General features: G+C 38.0%; 2 protein-coding genes across 6 annotated transcripts in view; both read left to right on the top strand.

Moving 5' to 3' along the window:
- The first annotated feature begins 99 nt into the window (after window positions 1–99).
- On the top strand, window positions 100–10,395 carry l(3)mbt (lethal (3) malignant brain tumor). Of its 5 annotated transcripts, XM_018022939.2 has the most exons (18): window positions 100–188; window positions 1,875–1,957; window positions 4,669–4,876; window positions 5,526–5,624; window positions 5,721–5,820; window positions 5,908–6,147; window positions 6,222–7,013; window positions 7,085–7,256; window positions 7,323–7,515; window positions 7,585–7,783; window positions 7,859–8,076; window positions 8,143–8,374; window positions 8,455–8,644; window positions 8,716–8,837; window positions 8,905–9,268; window positions 9,333–9,407; window positions 9,475–9,784; window positions 9,864–10,395. In XM_018022939.2, the coding sequence occupies exons 2-18, from the start codon at window positions 1,932–1,934 to the stop codon at window positions 9,987–9,989; spliced, it is 3,666 nt and encodes a 1,221-aa protein (XP_017878428.1). In that variant the 5' UTR covers window positions 100–188; window positions 1,875–1,931; the 3' UTR covers window positions 9,990–10,395. The 5 variants fall into 5 exon arrangements, with proteins under 5 accessions (XP_017878428.1, XP_017878427.1, XP_017878426.1 ...); XM_018022938.2 differs by having other exon boundaries at window positions 5,526–5,820; window positions 7,597–7,783; XM_018022937.2 differs by having other exon boundaries at window positions 5,526–5,820.
- A 486-nt stretch (window positions 10,396–10,881) lies between these two features.
- fng (Fringe glycosyltransferase) overlaps window positions 10,882–18,763 on the top strand; it is a 53,924-nt gene continuing 46,042 nt past the window's right edge. Inside the window, exons 1-4 of the mRNA XM_018022944.2 lie at window positions 10,882–11,590; window positions 12,169–12,408; window positions 16,002–16,050; window positions 17,400–17,502. Of these exons, the coding sequence (XP_017878433.1) occupies window positions 11,306–11,590; window positions 12,169–12,408; window positions 16,002–16,050; window positions 17,400–17,502 (677 nt within the window). The 5' untranslated portion in view covers window positions 10,882–11,305. The remainder of the gene's footprint in view (window positions 11,591–12,168; window positions 12,409–16,001; window positions 16,051–17,399; window positions 17,503–18,763) is intronic.

Here is an 18,763-nt window from a genome sequence, read left to right as displayed (position 1 = left end):
CCGCAGGGATGCTGACAACCCCTGGTGAATGTGGACATGAGTTCGGTGCTCGAATCACGTGATTGTGGGTTGTGCGGGAACTGATATACCAGAACGTATACATTTGAAAATTTCTTAAAGTTATTGCAGAAGGATTCATGTTAATAAAGACTTAGCAAGAGAGAAAAATTAAAAGAAGTGAGGATTAGGTAGGCTCACAAAGTTATTGTATTTACTTTAATGCTTTCGAGTCGAAAGATGGATAACTTTAATAATGTGCGACAATTAGCTTCTTACCCAAAACAAAAGAACGTTTTGTTTCAATACCTTGATTATTCTGTAATCTTCCGATTTTTATGATACTGAACTTTAGAATTCTCAAGCACTATCACCCTTATTTTGATCAATGCTCCCATCTATTCTCATCGTTGGGAACTAGTGAAAATCTTCTGCTGTAGAACTGCTCAAGAGCATAATGAGGTTATGTGTATATTAGGTATTGGAATCGGGCTTATCAGATAAAAGTGTACTCATTAGATTAAAAGAAAATTAATTATCTAATGCATAACGCACCATTTCTGATATTCTTTGATAAGCGGGGAATTTTTCGATCTATGAGCTGATTGCAATGAGCTTACAGCTTATCGATTGTCGTATATTGAGTTTCTTAATGCAACAAGCTATGCAGGCTATTGTCAAGTTGAATAGACTACTGTAGCATGCTAAAATAAAGGAAACAGACGACTGAAGATACGTTCAGAATAAATTTGGGTTGGAAAATCTGGCTGTTCATGTTTTTACTATTATCATCAATTATTTTTCATAACTAAAATATATGTTATTATATTTTGCTATTTCTTTTTCTTCAAAATGGACATATGTTAATCTGTCTTTGCCAAGCGTACGACAGTGTCGTATTCCTACGGGTGGATTTTTCCCCCGTCTTCTGTGGTGCAAACAAAGAGCGTTCGAGCTTGAGAGAGGATGAAATACATTAGATATCATTCATCTCTCTGACTTGCTCTCGAAGACAATAAACGCGAGAAGTGTTTATATTAGGTATACGCATATACGTTATTAGCTGGCGTCTTTATGCCATAGTAACGAGATTAGACTGGTTGGAGTAGGAAAAGAAATCGCCAGGGCTCTTGGTGCTTTAGCTTGAAAAACACTGACGTACGACATAGAGCGCAAGCGTTTACATATGTCTCTCAAATGCAAATATAAATGTTCAATATATAAATTTACATGCCTACGAATATATATTTGTAAATATACATGCACATGTGTATAAACAAGCGATTTTGGAGCTTTTACAATCTGTTCCTGCATATACTTGAACGCGCAATAAAAAAAATAGCAGCTGTAATTATAATTTATTACGAATTATTACAAAATGTAAAAATTAAGCATGTTATTGTTATGACATGACATCGACCTTTCCAATTTATTTCTGAACTTTATTAAATTCGCTATGTACTCCTTCCATTTATTATTTCGATCGATACCGGAGTGTGTAACCATTTTAATTCTCGTTTCGAACAGGTAAAATCTTGTTGTTTATAATACCAAAATTTACAAGTCTCTTACAAGAGTTCTTATTTTCTATTGGTAACAATTTGTCTGCGTTCAGTTCTTGTTTCATATTAATTATATGAACATATAGTACAGCAGATTATATAAATAACATGTAAATACTAAAGATTTTACTTGCAAAGATCCCATTTGCAGAAGAAACAGTCTTAACAATTAAAAGCATACCAATAGCTAGAAAATTGTATTACATACAAGCATATATTTTATTAAATACATATCTTATTTTTAATATTAAATAGTTTTATTCCGTTTTGATCTTATTTTTTTCTAACTGTATAAATGTGAACGTGTCTTTACAGCAGAAGCAACATGGGTTGGTGCGCATGCGTAGTTAGAATGATACCGTCTTCTCGCATATGATGGCGACTGACAACTTTAAAACGTGAGTTTATTATCATATAATTTTTTATGTTTACATTGTGCCGTTTCTGTGTAAAATGTAACAGTGGTATCGTTAAACGTCCAGATTTTCGTTAGTCAAGCACTTTTTTTTAATTATCGTTGTTGGATAGAGTATATTCTTAAAATTATTGCTCATATCGTTAGAGCAACATTCACTTATCCTAGTGAGTAAGTACATATACCTATAACGTTGCCCATAACTTCTCGCATCGATGATACTTGAAAAAAGTTGCGAAGTATTACTGAATTAACGTAACAAGTGCAACTCTTTTAATACACGCTGCTGCGAATTGCATGACAGTCTTTGCTCCTGTCCTTTTTCAATTTGCATTCACTCATTTAGAAATGTACATGTATAGTTAAAAACATCGTGACTTTGATGCTTTGATAATGATTATATGCTTACGTACTTCTAATGAGAAATTAACAGTACTTAAGCTTGAATAAGAGGTCAACTCTGGTTTTTCTTTGTCAATTTGGAAACTTTTTAATAACCTCGACCCCTGGTACATTAAAAATATTCCGTATTTTGTCTAAATATAATTTCCTGACTCTCTTTATTGTTTCTTGTAAGTAACGAAGATATTCGTAATTTTTATATTTTACGAAAAGTGTAAATCGCAATCATTGTTTTTATTCAGGATTCCTACGTTTATAATTTTCTTTACGAACTTCAAAGGTACTTCTAAATCATTGTTACGTCGCATTCTTATCATTTTACGTCGAGTTTATAGATTATTAAAAATGTTAATAAACCATAACTATGGTTTACTACTGTTACATTTTTCTCGAATATAAACATATGAAGTCTCATTGTCAGTACTATAATCACACTAGAATTCACGGTGTGAAATTCAATAATATATCTTGCATTATAAGGAACATTTCGCTTTTATACTTTATAGGTTAATGCAGAAGTACGTATATCGAACTGGAAACTTGCATATTTGTCTGGTACGCGAACTAAGCAGGTTGATTAGCATTTTCTATTAGCCAATGTAAATTATATATTTTCGTGGAGGGTACAGTAGCAAAATATTGATCGTGAAATTTAGTAATTTTTCCACAGCTCGACGAAATTGCTGTTTCAAAGATAGAATCCTTTTCCCGACTTACACGTACTTTACGTTTAGCCAATCGAATCACGATGGGAATACAACGTCACGCGTGTACCGATCGCCATTGGTTTCGAACGGAGGACTACAAAAATGAAATAACAAAGTCTGATACGTGGTTGTGCGTACTTGAAACAAACGTGAATCTAATATATTCCGCCTCCATCGCGTTCCTAGCACGGTTATACGTCTATATTTTTATCACCCGACGAAAAATCTGCCGACCAGCGACGAACGTTATCGGAAGAGATCGATCGTTCAAAAAAATATTAGCTCGGCTTGCATCGATCAGAACACAAACCCCTTGGTGGTCCTTTTTTTTGAGAATATTTGCGCGGGAGATTGATCGAGAGTCGCGATCAGAGAAATATACCGGAAAAAATGGTAGATCGCATCGAAACGGTTTCGTAGATAGGATACAATTATCGATCGACCAAACATGATCCTTGGATGATTTCAAAATTATTCGGCACTTGGGAGGAATCTGTGTATGCATCGGATGCGGTTAGTAATACATCGAGAAGCATATGATTGGTGGAGGTTACGAGTTCGTTCTTTAGAGTAACGACAATTAACCAATAGTGTGGGGCCTGTTGCGCCGTCGCCACTACAGTTGGAGCCTATGAGGACGTATCTGTAGCGTACAGAGACTGAAGGCTCGAACGCTTAAAAGATACGTGAAATTAATTGTTTGAAATCGTTTGGAATACTGGTTCGGTTCGTTTGCTGTTTACGGTGCATCAATAGTTTCCGTCAAACCGAAAATCGGAGTGCGAACGATTCATTTTTCATAGTTTAAACCATCTTCTCGTTCCAGTGAAAAGTGTGCGTGCGCGTTGTGTTCGTCCGAATGGTTCATGATGCGCGACGGACGATTTGTAAAAGTGTTCCAAGGAATGTATTCGTGCCGTAACTATTGAAACGCTCGTATCCCGGAGATATTTCGCGTTTCGCAGAATGCGTCGACCAAATTATTGTACGATCGATTCGTTCGAGGGCGTAGAAAATTAATAACGTAACTCTACTTAGCAATATTAATTCGGCGCGTCTTTCAAATCGCGTTTAGCAGTCCTCTTAACGCCCAGTTATGGCTATCTACTATACTACAGCTTCGGATCCAATTCGTCTACTATTGGTTTAATATTCAATTTTCGTGATCTGTTCGTCACGGTGTGTATGAAAACGTCGTAATTATTAGCAAATTATGTAACTAGCGACAGTTCTACTGAGTGATAAGGGCTATTACACATTGTTAGGTGTGTAAATTTGCGAAATGCTTTTCCTTACGTTTGTTTTGCTCAATTATTTTCACACGATGTTTTCAATATTATTTGATTCAATTGCTTTTTCTCTATGATCATCTAAGGACATTCATTTTATAAATAGAGAAAGTACTTGAGCTATTACAATCTTACTCGTATCATTCTATGAGATGGATTAAGGAAGTAAAGGAGGATATGGATATTGATTCATATCCCAAAACAGTTTTGTAATGGTTCAGTAACTGATAAAGCAGCACAGTGAAAGTTTGTTCATATTTGAACAAGGGTTGAAAAGTGTATTATTTTCTTGACAGAATGGAAGAAGAAATAGTGGTAGATGATCTTGATGAAAATAGTAGCATGGAGACTCCGCAATCAGATGATCAGACAGCACCTGTTATGCCTTTATTATACATCCAACAAAGTAAATTACGTTCTGCACCACCAACAACCACCAATCAGGCTTTGGTTTCATCCAATGCCACACAACTTGCTGCTATTATCAATCCAGTCAACAGTCAGGTAATTCATTGAAGTTCTTATCTTTATAATTCAAAGACATCAGTTCCTTTTCAAGTTCTGTGTTCAGTGTGATACAAAAATATAATATAACAATTAAAACATATTGTTCACGATTATAATTTAATTTTTACATAATTGAGTTAATATAATGTATTGTACAGTGCTATAAATTGCATAGCTATGTATATAGGTCAGAGTAACCTACAATTGTATAATGATCCAGAATAATTGTGATGTATTAAGTATATGCTGTGTCAACTATAGTTCCACTATGGCCACATGTAAATTGATATGGAAAGTACACATGCAAAGTGTGAAATCCTATTAGATTCCATGTGTAGGTGGTAGCAGTGGCTGGTGTATATCTTCATAGTAAATATAGATTTGTTCAATATACTTGTCACAATGGATAAGGAGTACCAGAGGATAGATTAGATTAATCAATATACTTATGTTCAGTGGATTTTGTTATCTAACAGTATATCAATTTTGCCTTAAATATGACAACATAAGAAGCTTCCATTTACATCATTTCTCATTACCAATCACTTGTGATTAAATATATGTAAAGTGCTTCAAAGTGTCGAATAAGTTTTCTTTTGGAGTTATGACTCTAAAATGAATTGTTTCTCTTACGTTTTATTCACAGATTGTTGCTGGACAGAACAAAGTATTTATACAAGGACCAAGTCAGGTTACTACTTCTCAGAGTAAACAGCATATTGTAATTCATCGGCCAATTAATACAGTCAGTACCACAGCAACCACTCAAGGCCAGAAACATATATTGCTTAGAAAATCTAACACTTCTACTGCTCAGATCTTACCTTTAAGTCCTTCTCAGGGAAATCAAACGAATGCACAAGCAGGCAAGCATACGTTCGCATACCTTGGGACTCTCATTAAACCGAATAAATCACGCGAGTCTGTTGTGTTTCCGGCAGGTGATTAACATTTCATTCGCTATAAAATGTTATGATAGAATAGTAAAAAAGAAATAGTTTAATTCGTTTATTAATTTATTTTATTAGGGGCTTTAACAACGACACAGATAACTAAACCAAAATTAGTGATAGCACCAGTTATATCACAACTGGCGCAAACATCTACTAGTACTACCACAGGATCTCAGAGTCAGGCTCCGAAACACATGGCGAATTTATTACTACCAGTCAGTATTCCTCAACAGAGTGTACCTACTAAATCCAGTATGTTCAATTTAAAAATCAACAATGGTCAGATTAATACAGAAAACAAAGGCACTATTACAGGTAAATATTTGGCAATACTTCTTATATTTATTGCAAATAGATTATAAAATCTATCATCATATTCCTTGATACAGTGTTACGAGAATCGAAAACTACTAATTCGGCTACCCATCCACCACCGTTACATCCGATTGCAAAAAGTCTATTAAACGCGAACAAAGGAAACAATAATTCTACGGACAGTATAAAAATTACGGAGAATCCAGACTCCGCGGTTATTACCCCGATTCCTAAGAAGGAGGACATGGGTGTTCCTGAGAAGCGGAAAAAGACGATAAGTAATATATTGAGAGGATCGAGCGAGAAACGAATGAAGAAACAAAATTTGACAAAGCCGCATCAAGATACTGTGGTTAATGTAAGCTACGCGCTGAGCAGTCCAGAATCTGAGCAAGATAAGGATAAGAAAGTGCAAAACGACGATGACATTACTTTGATTAAAGTGGTTCCTAGCGAAGACAAAACCGTCAAGCTTGCTAACGCCAATATGGATGACGATATAAAGATCGAGATCATTAAAACACGCACAAGCTGTGGTGCCGAATCAATAACCGACAATAAAGCTGATACCAAGATTGATATAAGTAATCACGAGGACTCGAAAGATAATTTGAACACATTGCATCAGAATGATTCGAATTTCGATGCGGCGAAAGTTTTAGACTGGAAGGACGGCGTCGGCACTTTGCCTGGTAGCACGTTGAAGTTTTGCATGAACGAGTTTGGTATTATGGAAGTAGTAGACGAGGATGAAAACAACAAGCAAAGTAAGGACAGTATTGGTGACAAAGAAAACGTGTGTTCAACCCAGAATTCTTCTAAATCCAGTCCCATGACCGACAATAATGCCAACACCGAAAAGAAATGTAAGGACAAAAATCTGTTTTTCTATGCATACATAATTTAGACAGCATGTAAATGCAAATGATTTTTGTAGCCGATGATAGGAAACCGAGAACCACGCCAGCAGATACGATGTATCATTGCCAAGGTTGTGGATGTTATGGATTAGCTGCAGAATTTGAAAGTCCGATATCGTGCGGCCCATCGTGTACAGAAATAATTCAAGCCAAAAGACAGCCTGCGATGCGGAAAGACAAAGACTTAAAGTATGTATTTAAAATTCTTTTAATAAAAGCATTGCAGACTGCTTAACATGAACGTTATTTTTGCAGAGATTTACGCGCGAAACGGAAACGTAAGAGATTACTTCAGGAACAGCAACAGCCACAGCCGAAGGAACTGGAAGACATGCCTGAAGAAAAACCACAACCGGAGAAGGTGAAGTCCGAAACAGACGAGGACACAAAGGAATCTATAACAACAATGGACGAAGAGAGTCAAGATAAAGATGCTACTGAATCAAAGGTACATATAATTTATTTTTATTCCTACGACCTCTCGGACGTACCTTTCATAAATGTCTCTGTATATTAGTATCCTTGGCAGACAGGAAAACTGGGCTTCTCATGGTCTAAATATCTCGAACATTGTAAAGCGAAGGCAGCGCCCGTTAAATTATTCAAAGACCCTTTCCCGTATGCTAAGAATCACTTCAGAGTTGGAATGAAATTGGAAGGAATAGACCCCGAGCATCCTTCTCGATATTGTGTTCTTACAGTCGTCGAAGTAGTAGGTAAGTCGTTTGTCTTTTTCTATCTTTTCATATTATCCGCGATACAATTTATTGAAATGAACTTCTTAAATACAGGATATCGATTACGTTTGCATTTCGATGGATATCCAGAGAATTACGATTTCTGGGTAAATGCAGATAGCATGGATATCTTCCCTGTTGGATGGTCAGAGAAGAACGGGCATCGGCTGGATCCGCCCAAGGGTTACGTTCCTACCAATTTCAATTGGAACGCGTTTCTAAAAATTTGCAAAGCTACTGCAGCACCGAAAAATATTTTTGCAAACAAAAGTGTAAGTACCCTTCGATCAAGATGATAATTAAGAAGTTTCATAAAGCTAATTGTACATTTGTTACAGCAATCGGTCTGTCCAACTGGTTTCCGCGTAGGAATGAAATTGGAAGCTGTAGATAGGAAGCACTCATCTCTAGTTTGTGTAGCAAGTATAGCAGGCCTAATGGATTCCCGTATATTGGTTCATTTCGATTCTTGGGACGAAGTGTACGATTATTGGGCAGATGCAAGTTCACCCTACATTCATCCAGTAGGCTGGTGTCATCACAATGGTCATAGTCTTACGCCACCGAACAGTGAGTAAACATATATATTCTTCCTTATCATGGTTGATAAGGTATGAAACGATGCATAACAAAATCTGAATTTGTTTCAGATTACAAAGACCCTAAGTCTTTTACGTGGGACGCGTACCTTAGAGAAACCCGTTCTATGGTTGCGCCAGCGAGAGCTTTTAAACAACGACCTCCGTGCGGATTTAAACGTGGAATGAAATTAGAAGCGGTTGATAAACGGGTGCCTCAACTGATAAGGGTGGCGACGGTCGAAGATGTGAAAGATCATATGTACGTAAAATTGCAAATATTTTTTCATATTAAATTAATTGGAATAGGTGATTGAAATTTTTGTAACGCAGGCTAAAAATTCGATTCGACGGATGGCCAGAGAATCATGGGTATTGGGTCGATGACGATTCTCCGGATATACATCCTATGGGTTGGTGTATGAAAACGGGTCATCCCTTGGAACCACCATTAAGTAAGAATCCTTTCTTAAAGTACTTAAATTTTTTTTTATGTAATTATAATTGTAACATTTTCTGTAGCACCAGACAATTTAAACGACAGACCAGAATGTGGAACTTACGGTTGTAAGGGAATAGGACATGTAAAAGGGCCTAAATATGCAACGCACAATTCTGCATCAGGTTGCCCGTATTCTCCTCAGAATCTTCATAAAGTTAGACAACTGACTGACAGGCTCAATCTAAAGCATGAGATTTGCGAATTCGACGATGACTTACAAGATAGACCGAAATTAGAAAAGACTGACAGAATAAAAATGGAAAAGACCGATAAGCTGGATAAACCATTGCTTTTAGAGGAACGGTTATTGAAGACTGAGAAAGAGATAAAACAGGAAGATGGAGAGTTCTCCGATAAGAATGAAAAGTCTGAGAACTCAGAAAAGTAAGTCACATCATTCTTGTTGTATTTAAATCATTTATATAAACGGATATTTCATGATTTTCAGGTCTAGTAAGTCGAAACATCATCAAAGCGATGGACAAACGGATGACGATGAAGTTCTGAGAAAAAGAAAGAAGAGGTATGTCTCCGCTTATTTTCTTTATCAATCCGATTCTTTATTCATCGTCATCATCATGTAATTGCAGGCGTCAGATCTCCGAGGATCCTATATACTCTCTCTCAAATTCCTTTGGCGATACGTCGCTGACTGCTATAACTTACGCTGCGAACATGCCAGACAAGCAATTGCGTACGGAATTGTATCAGTCCGTATACAATCCGGGATACAATCCATTGCCAGATGCGCCGCATATATGGGCTAAACACAGTAATGCTTTGAATAGGGTAGTAGCGAAGCAAAACACGAATCCTCGTCGGTGGTCGAACGAGGAAGTGATCAAGTTTATACAGAGCGTTCCAAATTGTAAAGAGATTGGAAATGTTTTCAGGCAACACGTATGTATTTTTATATGTATATTTTAAAGAAAAGAGGAGAAAGAAAAATTTATAATTATACTTGATTGTATGTTTGTAGAATATCGATGGTGAGGCGTTTTTAATGTTAACGCAAGAAGATTTGATATCATTGTTGGGATTGCGACTCGGACCGGCGATCAAATTATATAATAGTATAGTTCTTTTGCGTCGAAGAGCGACGTGAACGACGTGCGATGAACGCACATACAATTGGGTCTTGAAAAGTGCAAAGTGGCAGCTACCTTAACGATCAGGCTGAAGATATTTATTAATGAAGAATAAAACAATCGTACGAGGTAGAAGCATATTTTTTATCGCGATCAGTGATGTAGTTTTTACAAATCAGTTGGAGCTTATACAAATTCTAATTCAAATATGTAAAAAAAGACGATCATGTAAAATCAAATATGTGTTTTAAGTTACGTTTTCTATCGATCTCGTGGTCTACGAAACGTAAGTATAACTTGGATGTACGTGTATGATAAAAGTACTTACGAATTGTCCATTGTTTTCCTATACAGTGAAGTGCATTCAATCATGTACAAATGTAAATATTAATCTTAATAATTAAATATTGTAATACAAACAAATGTAAGTGAAGTTTCTCGAAGCAATTTACACCTGACCTGCGATACTAACGTTAAGACTAATTATCTCTGTTCTTCGATCTCTTTAAATCGAAATTATTTAGCAATGATCTTAAGATCTCATATTTTTTTATAACGATGTAGGATACGATTCCATTAAACAGTATCCGTCTTCACTATGTGACAAACTCAAGGCAACTAAAGTTAATTCATATAAGACACTGTACGTTCATACAACATATATATACATATACAATAAACAAAAAGATTTGAACTCATTATGTTATAAAAATAAATTCCTAAACCTACGTTAGATTTATAAAACAGAATGATAATTCAGAGGGGGAAGGGGCGGTACAGTTTTTAAAACGCGATGTTCTCCCACTCCTCGCATCTCCTACATTGTGTGCCACTCGCGAGTCTCGTTTCCTCTCCCACCACAGCTGGCAAGTGGCTGCTATGGCGATGTTTACAGCGTAGTTAGGGCGACCGGCCATGTGTTCAGTCGGTGGCTTGTCGCGCGCCGGACAGCAATGTTTTCGTGCGTGTGTTCGTCCCGTGATCGTTCGTGTGCACTCTCTTCCGAAACCGTGTGACAACCACTTGACTGTCAAACTTTGGAGCGTTCACTCTACAGACTAAATGTGATTCAATTTTACAATACGAGGTCAACCTATTCGTAATACATCGATTTTTCTTTAGAATTCATTTTATACAAGTGACTCTACAGATGGGTTAATTCAAATAGTTGACATTAGACAATGATGATAATTAATATTAATGTGGCGATATTTGATACTCGAACATCAATGGTTCGTGATCTAGAGTGAATTTAGTAGACATGCGTGATCGAACGCTTTCTGATTTGATAGTTCTTGCGATGTTCGAGAAGTAAAAACGCGGGAGGAGTGTTATGACTGGTATATCTTTTACGCGTCAAAAGGAGGAGGATGCAGCAGCGGGGTGGTTGATATTCAGTCGCGAGAAACGTGAAAATCACGAGGAAGAACGGTCGGTGAAGTTTGGCGGTGGTGGGCCTCAGGCTCGTTTATCGGTGATTGGCGCGGGATACGCCGGCACTGGAAGTGCTAAAATGCCCCGTGGCCTGCCGACTAGACGAGGCCTTCAGGCTTTGGCACTTGTTCTCGCCACTGCTTACGCTACGATCCTCCTTTATCAAGCCATCGCACCTCGCCAGGTATGTTTCCGATATTTCATCAACGAAAGTACGAACGACCCTGTCTCTTCAATCTTGTACTCGTTCTAAATTTGACTGACGGAATATACGAAAGTCGTTTGTATTTTATCTCGAAAGTAGAAAACTGAGTCAATAAGTATGTCTTAATTACGAGAATATGTGATTAAATTACGGATTTTTCATGTATTTCATGTTTATAGTCTAATAGAATTAAGTGAGTTGCGTAATACTATTTTTTTTAATTGTATCGCGGTTACGCGAATTGAGTGTATATGCGTATGTTAATTTTAGTCACGTAGTACAGTCTAATTGACCTTGGTGGTAAAGGGAGCGTTGTCGCTCGCAGAACGCGCGAATTAGTTGCCCCCGAAACGTAGCGTTGGTACTTACGCGTCCAGTTATGTTAATCTTGATCGAACAGCAAATCGAGCCTGGTGTTCAGTTTGTTTTCATTGCGAAATAAACATTCCCGTGCACGTGTTGCTCTTTCTTTCTAAGTATCGTACGTGCTTGATCGTTCCGATCGTGTTTAGGTCTTTGTGTCGCAAATTTTCACGTGCTCGTCACGTTGTGTTTAGTGGATGGACGAGATAGCGGTTGAGGTGAATAGTAGAAACATGCTAGTGGAAGTGCCGGCTTCGAGGAGGATGCTAATCAGCGAGGAATCCTCGGTGACACCTGCGATCGCGACCGCGACCATGGCACCGTTCACTACTAATCTCGACGATGTTTTTATCAGTGTTAAGACCACCAAACACTACCACCATTCCCGATTGCCGGCTATCATCAGCACGTGGTTCCAATTCGCCAAAGATCAGGTAAGAATTATTTCGAATCTTAATATAATTTGCATCATACGTTGCATGTACAGCATTAATAGACCATCAGCATTAGTTGCGCCAAAGGATCTTTAAAAATTCAGATATAGTGTGATTATATCAATGCCATATGGAGTGCACATCGATTCTGTGTTATATTATTATTTATTATATTTATTACATATTCCAGCTTTCCAATGATACAAAGTTTGATACGATGATTGATGATGTATCAATTGATATTATATTTTGATTATAATGACTAGAAGAATTGTACGTATACGGTAATATCCTTTGCTCTTGCAAGCACTTGCCGTGATAGAGCAAGCAGATATGTAGATGTGATGTTTGAAACGTTCTTCTCAACGGAATGAGAATAAATGCGACTCTGTGCGCGATTTGTTACCGTTCGGTCGAGCATACGCTTGGCAATTTTCAGCTTGACGAGATCCCATCGTGGGAATTCTCACCGTTTCCGTTTTTCCCTGTTTCTTTGTTCTCTATCGCGTTTTTCGTACGTGTAAAACACGTATGCGTTCTCGGAATCGAAGGAACTTTATCCGTTCATCCTTTCCGGATCCGTTCGTCCCTACGTTTTATTCGCCCTATCCACCTTTCTCTTCGGCTCGGAAAACGTAGGGAGCATCGCGATGCAGTCTACTAGGAGCTCGTAACTTTCGCGATATTATCTTGCCGCGACTAATTGCATGCATTGTACTCCTTTCTCCCTTGGTCCTTTTACTCGCGGCGACACTTCCTGGAACTGGTAGCCCAGGAAACTCGAGGCAGAGATCGAGGAACTGTCGGGAATCGCGCGTATTCGGTGCAATTATCCGGGAGGACCTAAGCGCTTATTTTCTCGACCGCCTCGTTTCGCTCGGTTCGGAGTAAAAGAGAATTTCGTTAAAATCGCGCCTCGAGGCAACGAGTTGTTCCTCGTATGCCTCCTGGAATCGATTAACACAGTTAATCATTAATGTATGTATAATCTATTCATATAGAAATCAGATTCTTATGAAAATACAAAGTTACGAGTCAGCCGATTGTGTAAATTATGCCGTAAGATTATATGAACTGTTATTGATTATTCGTAAACTTGTTTACAAGAATCTTTCGTAAACGGCTATGTCTTGCGTTTAACTCGATCGTTTAATCGCGTGTGGGATAATATCGTTGGTTCCCGCCGATTTCGCTTTAATCGCGTGTAATTTGTGGAACGGATGGTGATTAAACCCCGATTCGGGGTGAGTTCGCTTCGACCTTTGCCATTCACGCGGTGATGCGATCCGTGTTGTGTTTTAGACCAGCGATAGAGAACGTTGAAACGCAATGTTACTTCTTTTTGTTCGCATTGTTTAACGCAGAGCGAAAGGGATGTTAGAAAATATTGGAGAATGTTCATTTCACGCTGTTGTTACGAATTCGGGATCTAATTTACGGGACAGAATGATTTACCAAGGTGGTAGGGGAACGGAGGCAGGTAGGAAAGCGGGCAACTGCCAGGGGCGTCGAATTGTTTGCCACGGGGTTCGTTTCAAAATGTAAATCGGTTTCTCCTCCCGTTGCCAATGTTTCTGTTTCCGCGGTGCGTTTAAAGCTGCACATATTACACTGTGGTTCGTTGGGACAGACAAAGTTCAGTAATGTTCTTCGAATTGTATTCCTCAGACTGAATCATAAATTATATTCTTTTATTAAAAAAAATTCTTTGTCGTTTAGATATTTTTCGTTTTATAAAGAAAATTTGCTGTTCTGTTTTCTACGATTTCAATTGTGATTGAAAAAGTAAAACGAAGATCATAATTCCATTTAATGTCTAATATGCTTTTTTTCGAATACATCACATTGGATGGTTGAGACATTTATTTGAAACTCGTGTTATCTCTCTGAATTGGTATTCAAAGTAGCATGATTGAGTTCAGTTTCGACAAATTGTTTTCGTTGTTCGTTGCAACCGGCCGGGAGTGCAAACGGAGAGTCATCGTGTTCGATTGGCTCGCGATTAACGCAAGGGATCGGTAAAAAGAGAACACCGATCGATCGAAGCGTTTGTCATTAGTTTCCGTGACTCGGTCTATATCGCAACCCTTCAATTTGTAAGAGCTGTTCGCGGATAATTGCTCAATTACGCCGTTTATTTATCCGAACCGCGCCGTGCCAATTTTACACGAAGCACAGAGTAATTCGCGGCGAAGTTAATCGTCCCCTTATTTTTTCCTTCTTGGAGGATCGCCGATCCGCCCTTGAAATTGATTGGATCGTCATTATAGTGCGTCGTTTAATAAGATTAAATCTGGGTACTGGAAATACAGTTACGGCTCTTATCTTTTACTCGTGCGTTTTAGTACTTACCACAACCAAATATGAAATTCATGGTTTCATTAAGTACTAATTATATCGAGCCGTTAATTATTTAGGCATTTAATTATTAAACAGTTTTCTTGGTATTACGCGCTTCTCGTGTTGTAAAATGTTTAAACATATTGCAAAGTGAGATTCAAGTATTCTAATCTTCCTTAACTCTTACCATTGACTTCGTTCTAAGTCTCCTTAATTCTTAACGAGAAATAGGGTGAAGGGAGGGATCGGCTTAACGATGCTCGTTTTAGCAGCAACGTTACGTGCGTGGATTAACGTAATTACGTCGATGTAACGCGACGCCGGTGCCACTGACGTCATCGCGTCGTGCGATGTCTCTTGTTTGCCGGATATTCGTGTTCCTTCTGCGAACGCTGACTCGGGCACCTTATTCCTCTCGCCTCTTTTTTTCTCTTTCATCCTTTTTCGCTTCTAATTGCCTCCACACCGGACATCCTTCTCGTCGTTCATCTTATACATTCTGTTGTCCCAAAGTTTAGAATGCCGTCCAATTCTTTAAATTAGTCAAATTAAATAGTCAATATTAATTCGTTGCATATATATATATATATATTGAAATAAAACCTCGTTAAATGTTTCTCTTCATATCTTATATTATTTATCACGTTTTTCTTTTGATTCTTGCTGTCTGTTCAATTATATATAAATCCTAAATAGAAATTTTTCATTTCTATTTCTTGCACGCATTCTTTTATTCATAAAACTTCACTGTGTTTTTCTGTTGACTGCTACTATGTATCTAAGCTACGTACACGAATTTATGACTTTGAATTGTTACGAAGTACATTCTCCCACGTCCGTTCCTTTTTCCCGCGCGTCAGATCCGCGTTATCCCGTTTCGGTGGCGCATCCCGGCACGTGAAAATCCTCGAGACAATGGGTCGGGTGACGTCTGGCAGCGGCGCGTCGTTTCCCCTTCGTTCCACTTCCTGAAGGGAACCAAAGCCTAACTAAAAATAGTCAGTCGCCTTAACACATGGGCTGCACCAATCTTTAACGTCAGGCCAGATGACAAGGTGCTCTTTTATTTAGACTTCAGTTCTTGTTTAAACTATCCTGACTCCTCCCTTCGAGATACTCGTAAATGTACTTTTAAAGTAAGAAAAATTACATTCGATTTATCAGGAATAATTTATTAGTAATAATAATTTTTCTGCTAGAATTTATTAATTTATCGTTTATTAAAATCAATCTCCTTTTCTCTCTGATTTCAGACGTGGTTCTTCACCGATCGGGACGATCCCTACTTCCAGAACCAAACAAGTGAGTACTATTTCGAATTCTTATTTGAAATTGGAGAAATAATAGCATCATTTGAAATAAATAAACGGTTCGAAATTTTAATACGATCTTGAATTTTATACACTATGGTAAGATTTTTAAATGCTATGGTAAGATTAAAAAAAGGGAGAATCAAATGGGAGCGTTTATTTCTGTTATAATACGAGGCACGAATAATTAGACCTCGGGGTATAATGACTGGCCTCGTTTACGCTATAATTGCCGGCGCGAAGCGAGCTTACACCCGTTCACCTATCCTCGTCAATCATTCCTAAAGTTCGTTCCACACTAATTATTGATATATTTAATAATATCAATGCGTTCAACAATATCAAAATGGTTAAATGTTCGTTAAAAGCAAAAAGTTTAAACACGTGTTACTACTCGTGAGTCTATTGAAACGATAACGAATACTTCGACAAAATTTATTAACGATGTTTAAACTGAGTTTTCTGGTTTGGTTACGACCTTCCTAAGGTGCTAACCCCGCGTGGGTAAGAACGGATAGAAGGGTGGATTACGATAAGCGAAGGCAGGTAGAAGAGGCTTCGGTAGAGGTGCAAACCGGTGCAGAGCGCGTGGTGAGGTCAAATGTCGGACGGTGCCCGAGGGCTCGCGTGCTCATCCCTTCTCCTTGGTCCTTCCGTGCCAGCTATTATCCTTCGCGTTGTTGCTCCGGCTTCGTCCACCCACGCGGCTAAACCATGCGTCAGTCGTGTGAAGTAATTTTGATCTATATTCTCTCAAACATACTATTTTCTCCATGAATTATTGAAATCGTTTTCTTTTTCCCTTTTGTTCTCGGCCTTACCTTCACTTTCTCCTTCGTAACGCAATGTACTTTCTTTATTTCTTATCCTCAGCATTTAGCTAAAATCATTGCTTTCTATTATCACGTGATTTACATTCGTTTGTATCCTTTTATCTAATCCCATTTCTTTATGTTTATGTTTTATTAGTTCTTCATGAAGTAATAATTAATTTTCAATTGGAGAGACTCGTTCCTTTTCCTTGATTTACATTCGGCCCAGGAGCAATTATTAAACCGTGTAATTACGAGCAAGAGCTCGGTTCGATTAATTGTGGCGAAATGTAATTGAAACACTGACGCACTGTATTCTTGAAAGAGTAAGGTCCGCAAGGTGGAAAGCATGTAAAAATCGTAGAGTATCGCGATGTTTTCTCGAATAGATCGTGGGTGATGAGCAGAAGCAACAGAGGGTTAACTTCGAGTCGAATTAATTAAGCCTCTGTAACGTCGACCCGGTAGGATGATTATTAACCTCTTAATTAATTGCACCGCCCACCAACCCTTTCGCGTTTGATTGCAGACGGGCACATGATCAACACCAAGTGTTCGTCTTCACACAACAGGCGGGCCCTCTGCTGCAAAATGTCCGTGGAGTTCGACAGGTTCCTCGACAGTGGTCGAAAGTGAGTACTCGTCATGATTTTACATAATCATTCTATACATGTATTAGAATAAGACTTAATATTATAATTCATATAAAATTGACATGGAAATTGGGACAGTATTTCATGTAAAGATTGATAGATAATTTTTAAATACTTTTTAAACGTAAAACGAAGTTTGCAATTTTATAATTCTTAAGCGTACAGAAAGGAAAGTTGAGATATTCTATTTCAATAGTCAGGAGACTTTCCAATATTTATTTGAGTTCACCCGGTCTCTTGTAAATTTTCAATCGCGTCGTACGTAGAAACACGGAAGGGCGAGTGAGCCGACAACAGGTTGTTCATTTGGCGAATCCGGACCCGGTCTGCGCGTGGTATGACCGTTTAAAACTGAACGTTCTCCGTTCCGAGACAAGTTTATCTGATACGTCCGAGTTAGCCGGGTCCACGCGCTGCTAAGCTCCTCTTTCTCTTTTTATGAATCCACAGGACCGCGATACCGGTCTTCCACCTGACGCGCGTCGATAATACCCCCTCGATATCGAGTCGAACCACGCTCGGAAGCCCCCATGAAATCATAACACGTTCCCTCTTATACTAAGCAAATATTTTTATAGATCTTTGCTTATAATCTCTGCAATTGATTTTCTATGAAAAAAGTTTCCATTGAGTTTGTTTAAAATTTTGAACCTGTTCCGTTGATGTTCATTACGAAAGATCTCTTAAGGAAAAAGTTGAAAATGAAATACTTTTGCTTTTCTTTTAAATCGATTTATTATGAAGGAAATTCTATATCCATTGAGATTGAAAATCCTGAGTCGGTTTTCAGACTTTAGCCTTGATATTTCGTCACGAAAGGTTTCTTAAGGAAAACTGACGAGGCTAGAGGCAAAAGCGTTCAGGTTGTTTGCAAATGAGATGTTATTGCTGCCGTTGACCATTGGAAATTCGTGTTTGAATAGGATGGCACGATCGCCGCGTCAAAATATTATCTTCAGCTAGAAAAAACACACCTAATGGGTCGTCATCGTCACAAACCAATTATCGTGTTTCGGCATTCTCTCTCTCTCTCTCTCTCTCTCTCTCTCTCTCTCCTATTCTTTCTATTTATTTTCCCGTCGGCCAAAGTTATCTTTAATATTACCATCGTTGACTTTCCCATTGCATTAGAATTCAACGATCAGTCGAAAGTATTAGTGAACAAAGAATTTAAGTTATTTGCTTGTCCTGAAAGTTTTTAGTAAATGCAGTCATTTATAATTGAAAGGAACTATATTAT

The sequence above is a fragment of the Ceratina calcarata genome, unplaced genomic scaffold (assembly GCF_001652005.2).
Source record: "Ceratina calcarata isolate Rehan_Ccalc_2016 unplaced genomic scaffold, ASM165200v1 scaffold297.2, whole genome shotgun sequence".
Lineage (NCBI taxonomy): Eukaryota > Metazoa > Arthropoda > Insecta > Hymenoptera > Apidae > Ceratina > Ceratina calcarata.
Note: the sequence above shows the minus strand (reverse complement) of the source record. Positions and strands in the feature narration are given on the sequence as shown.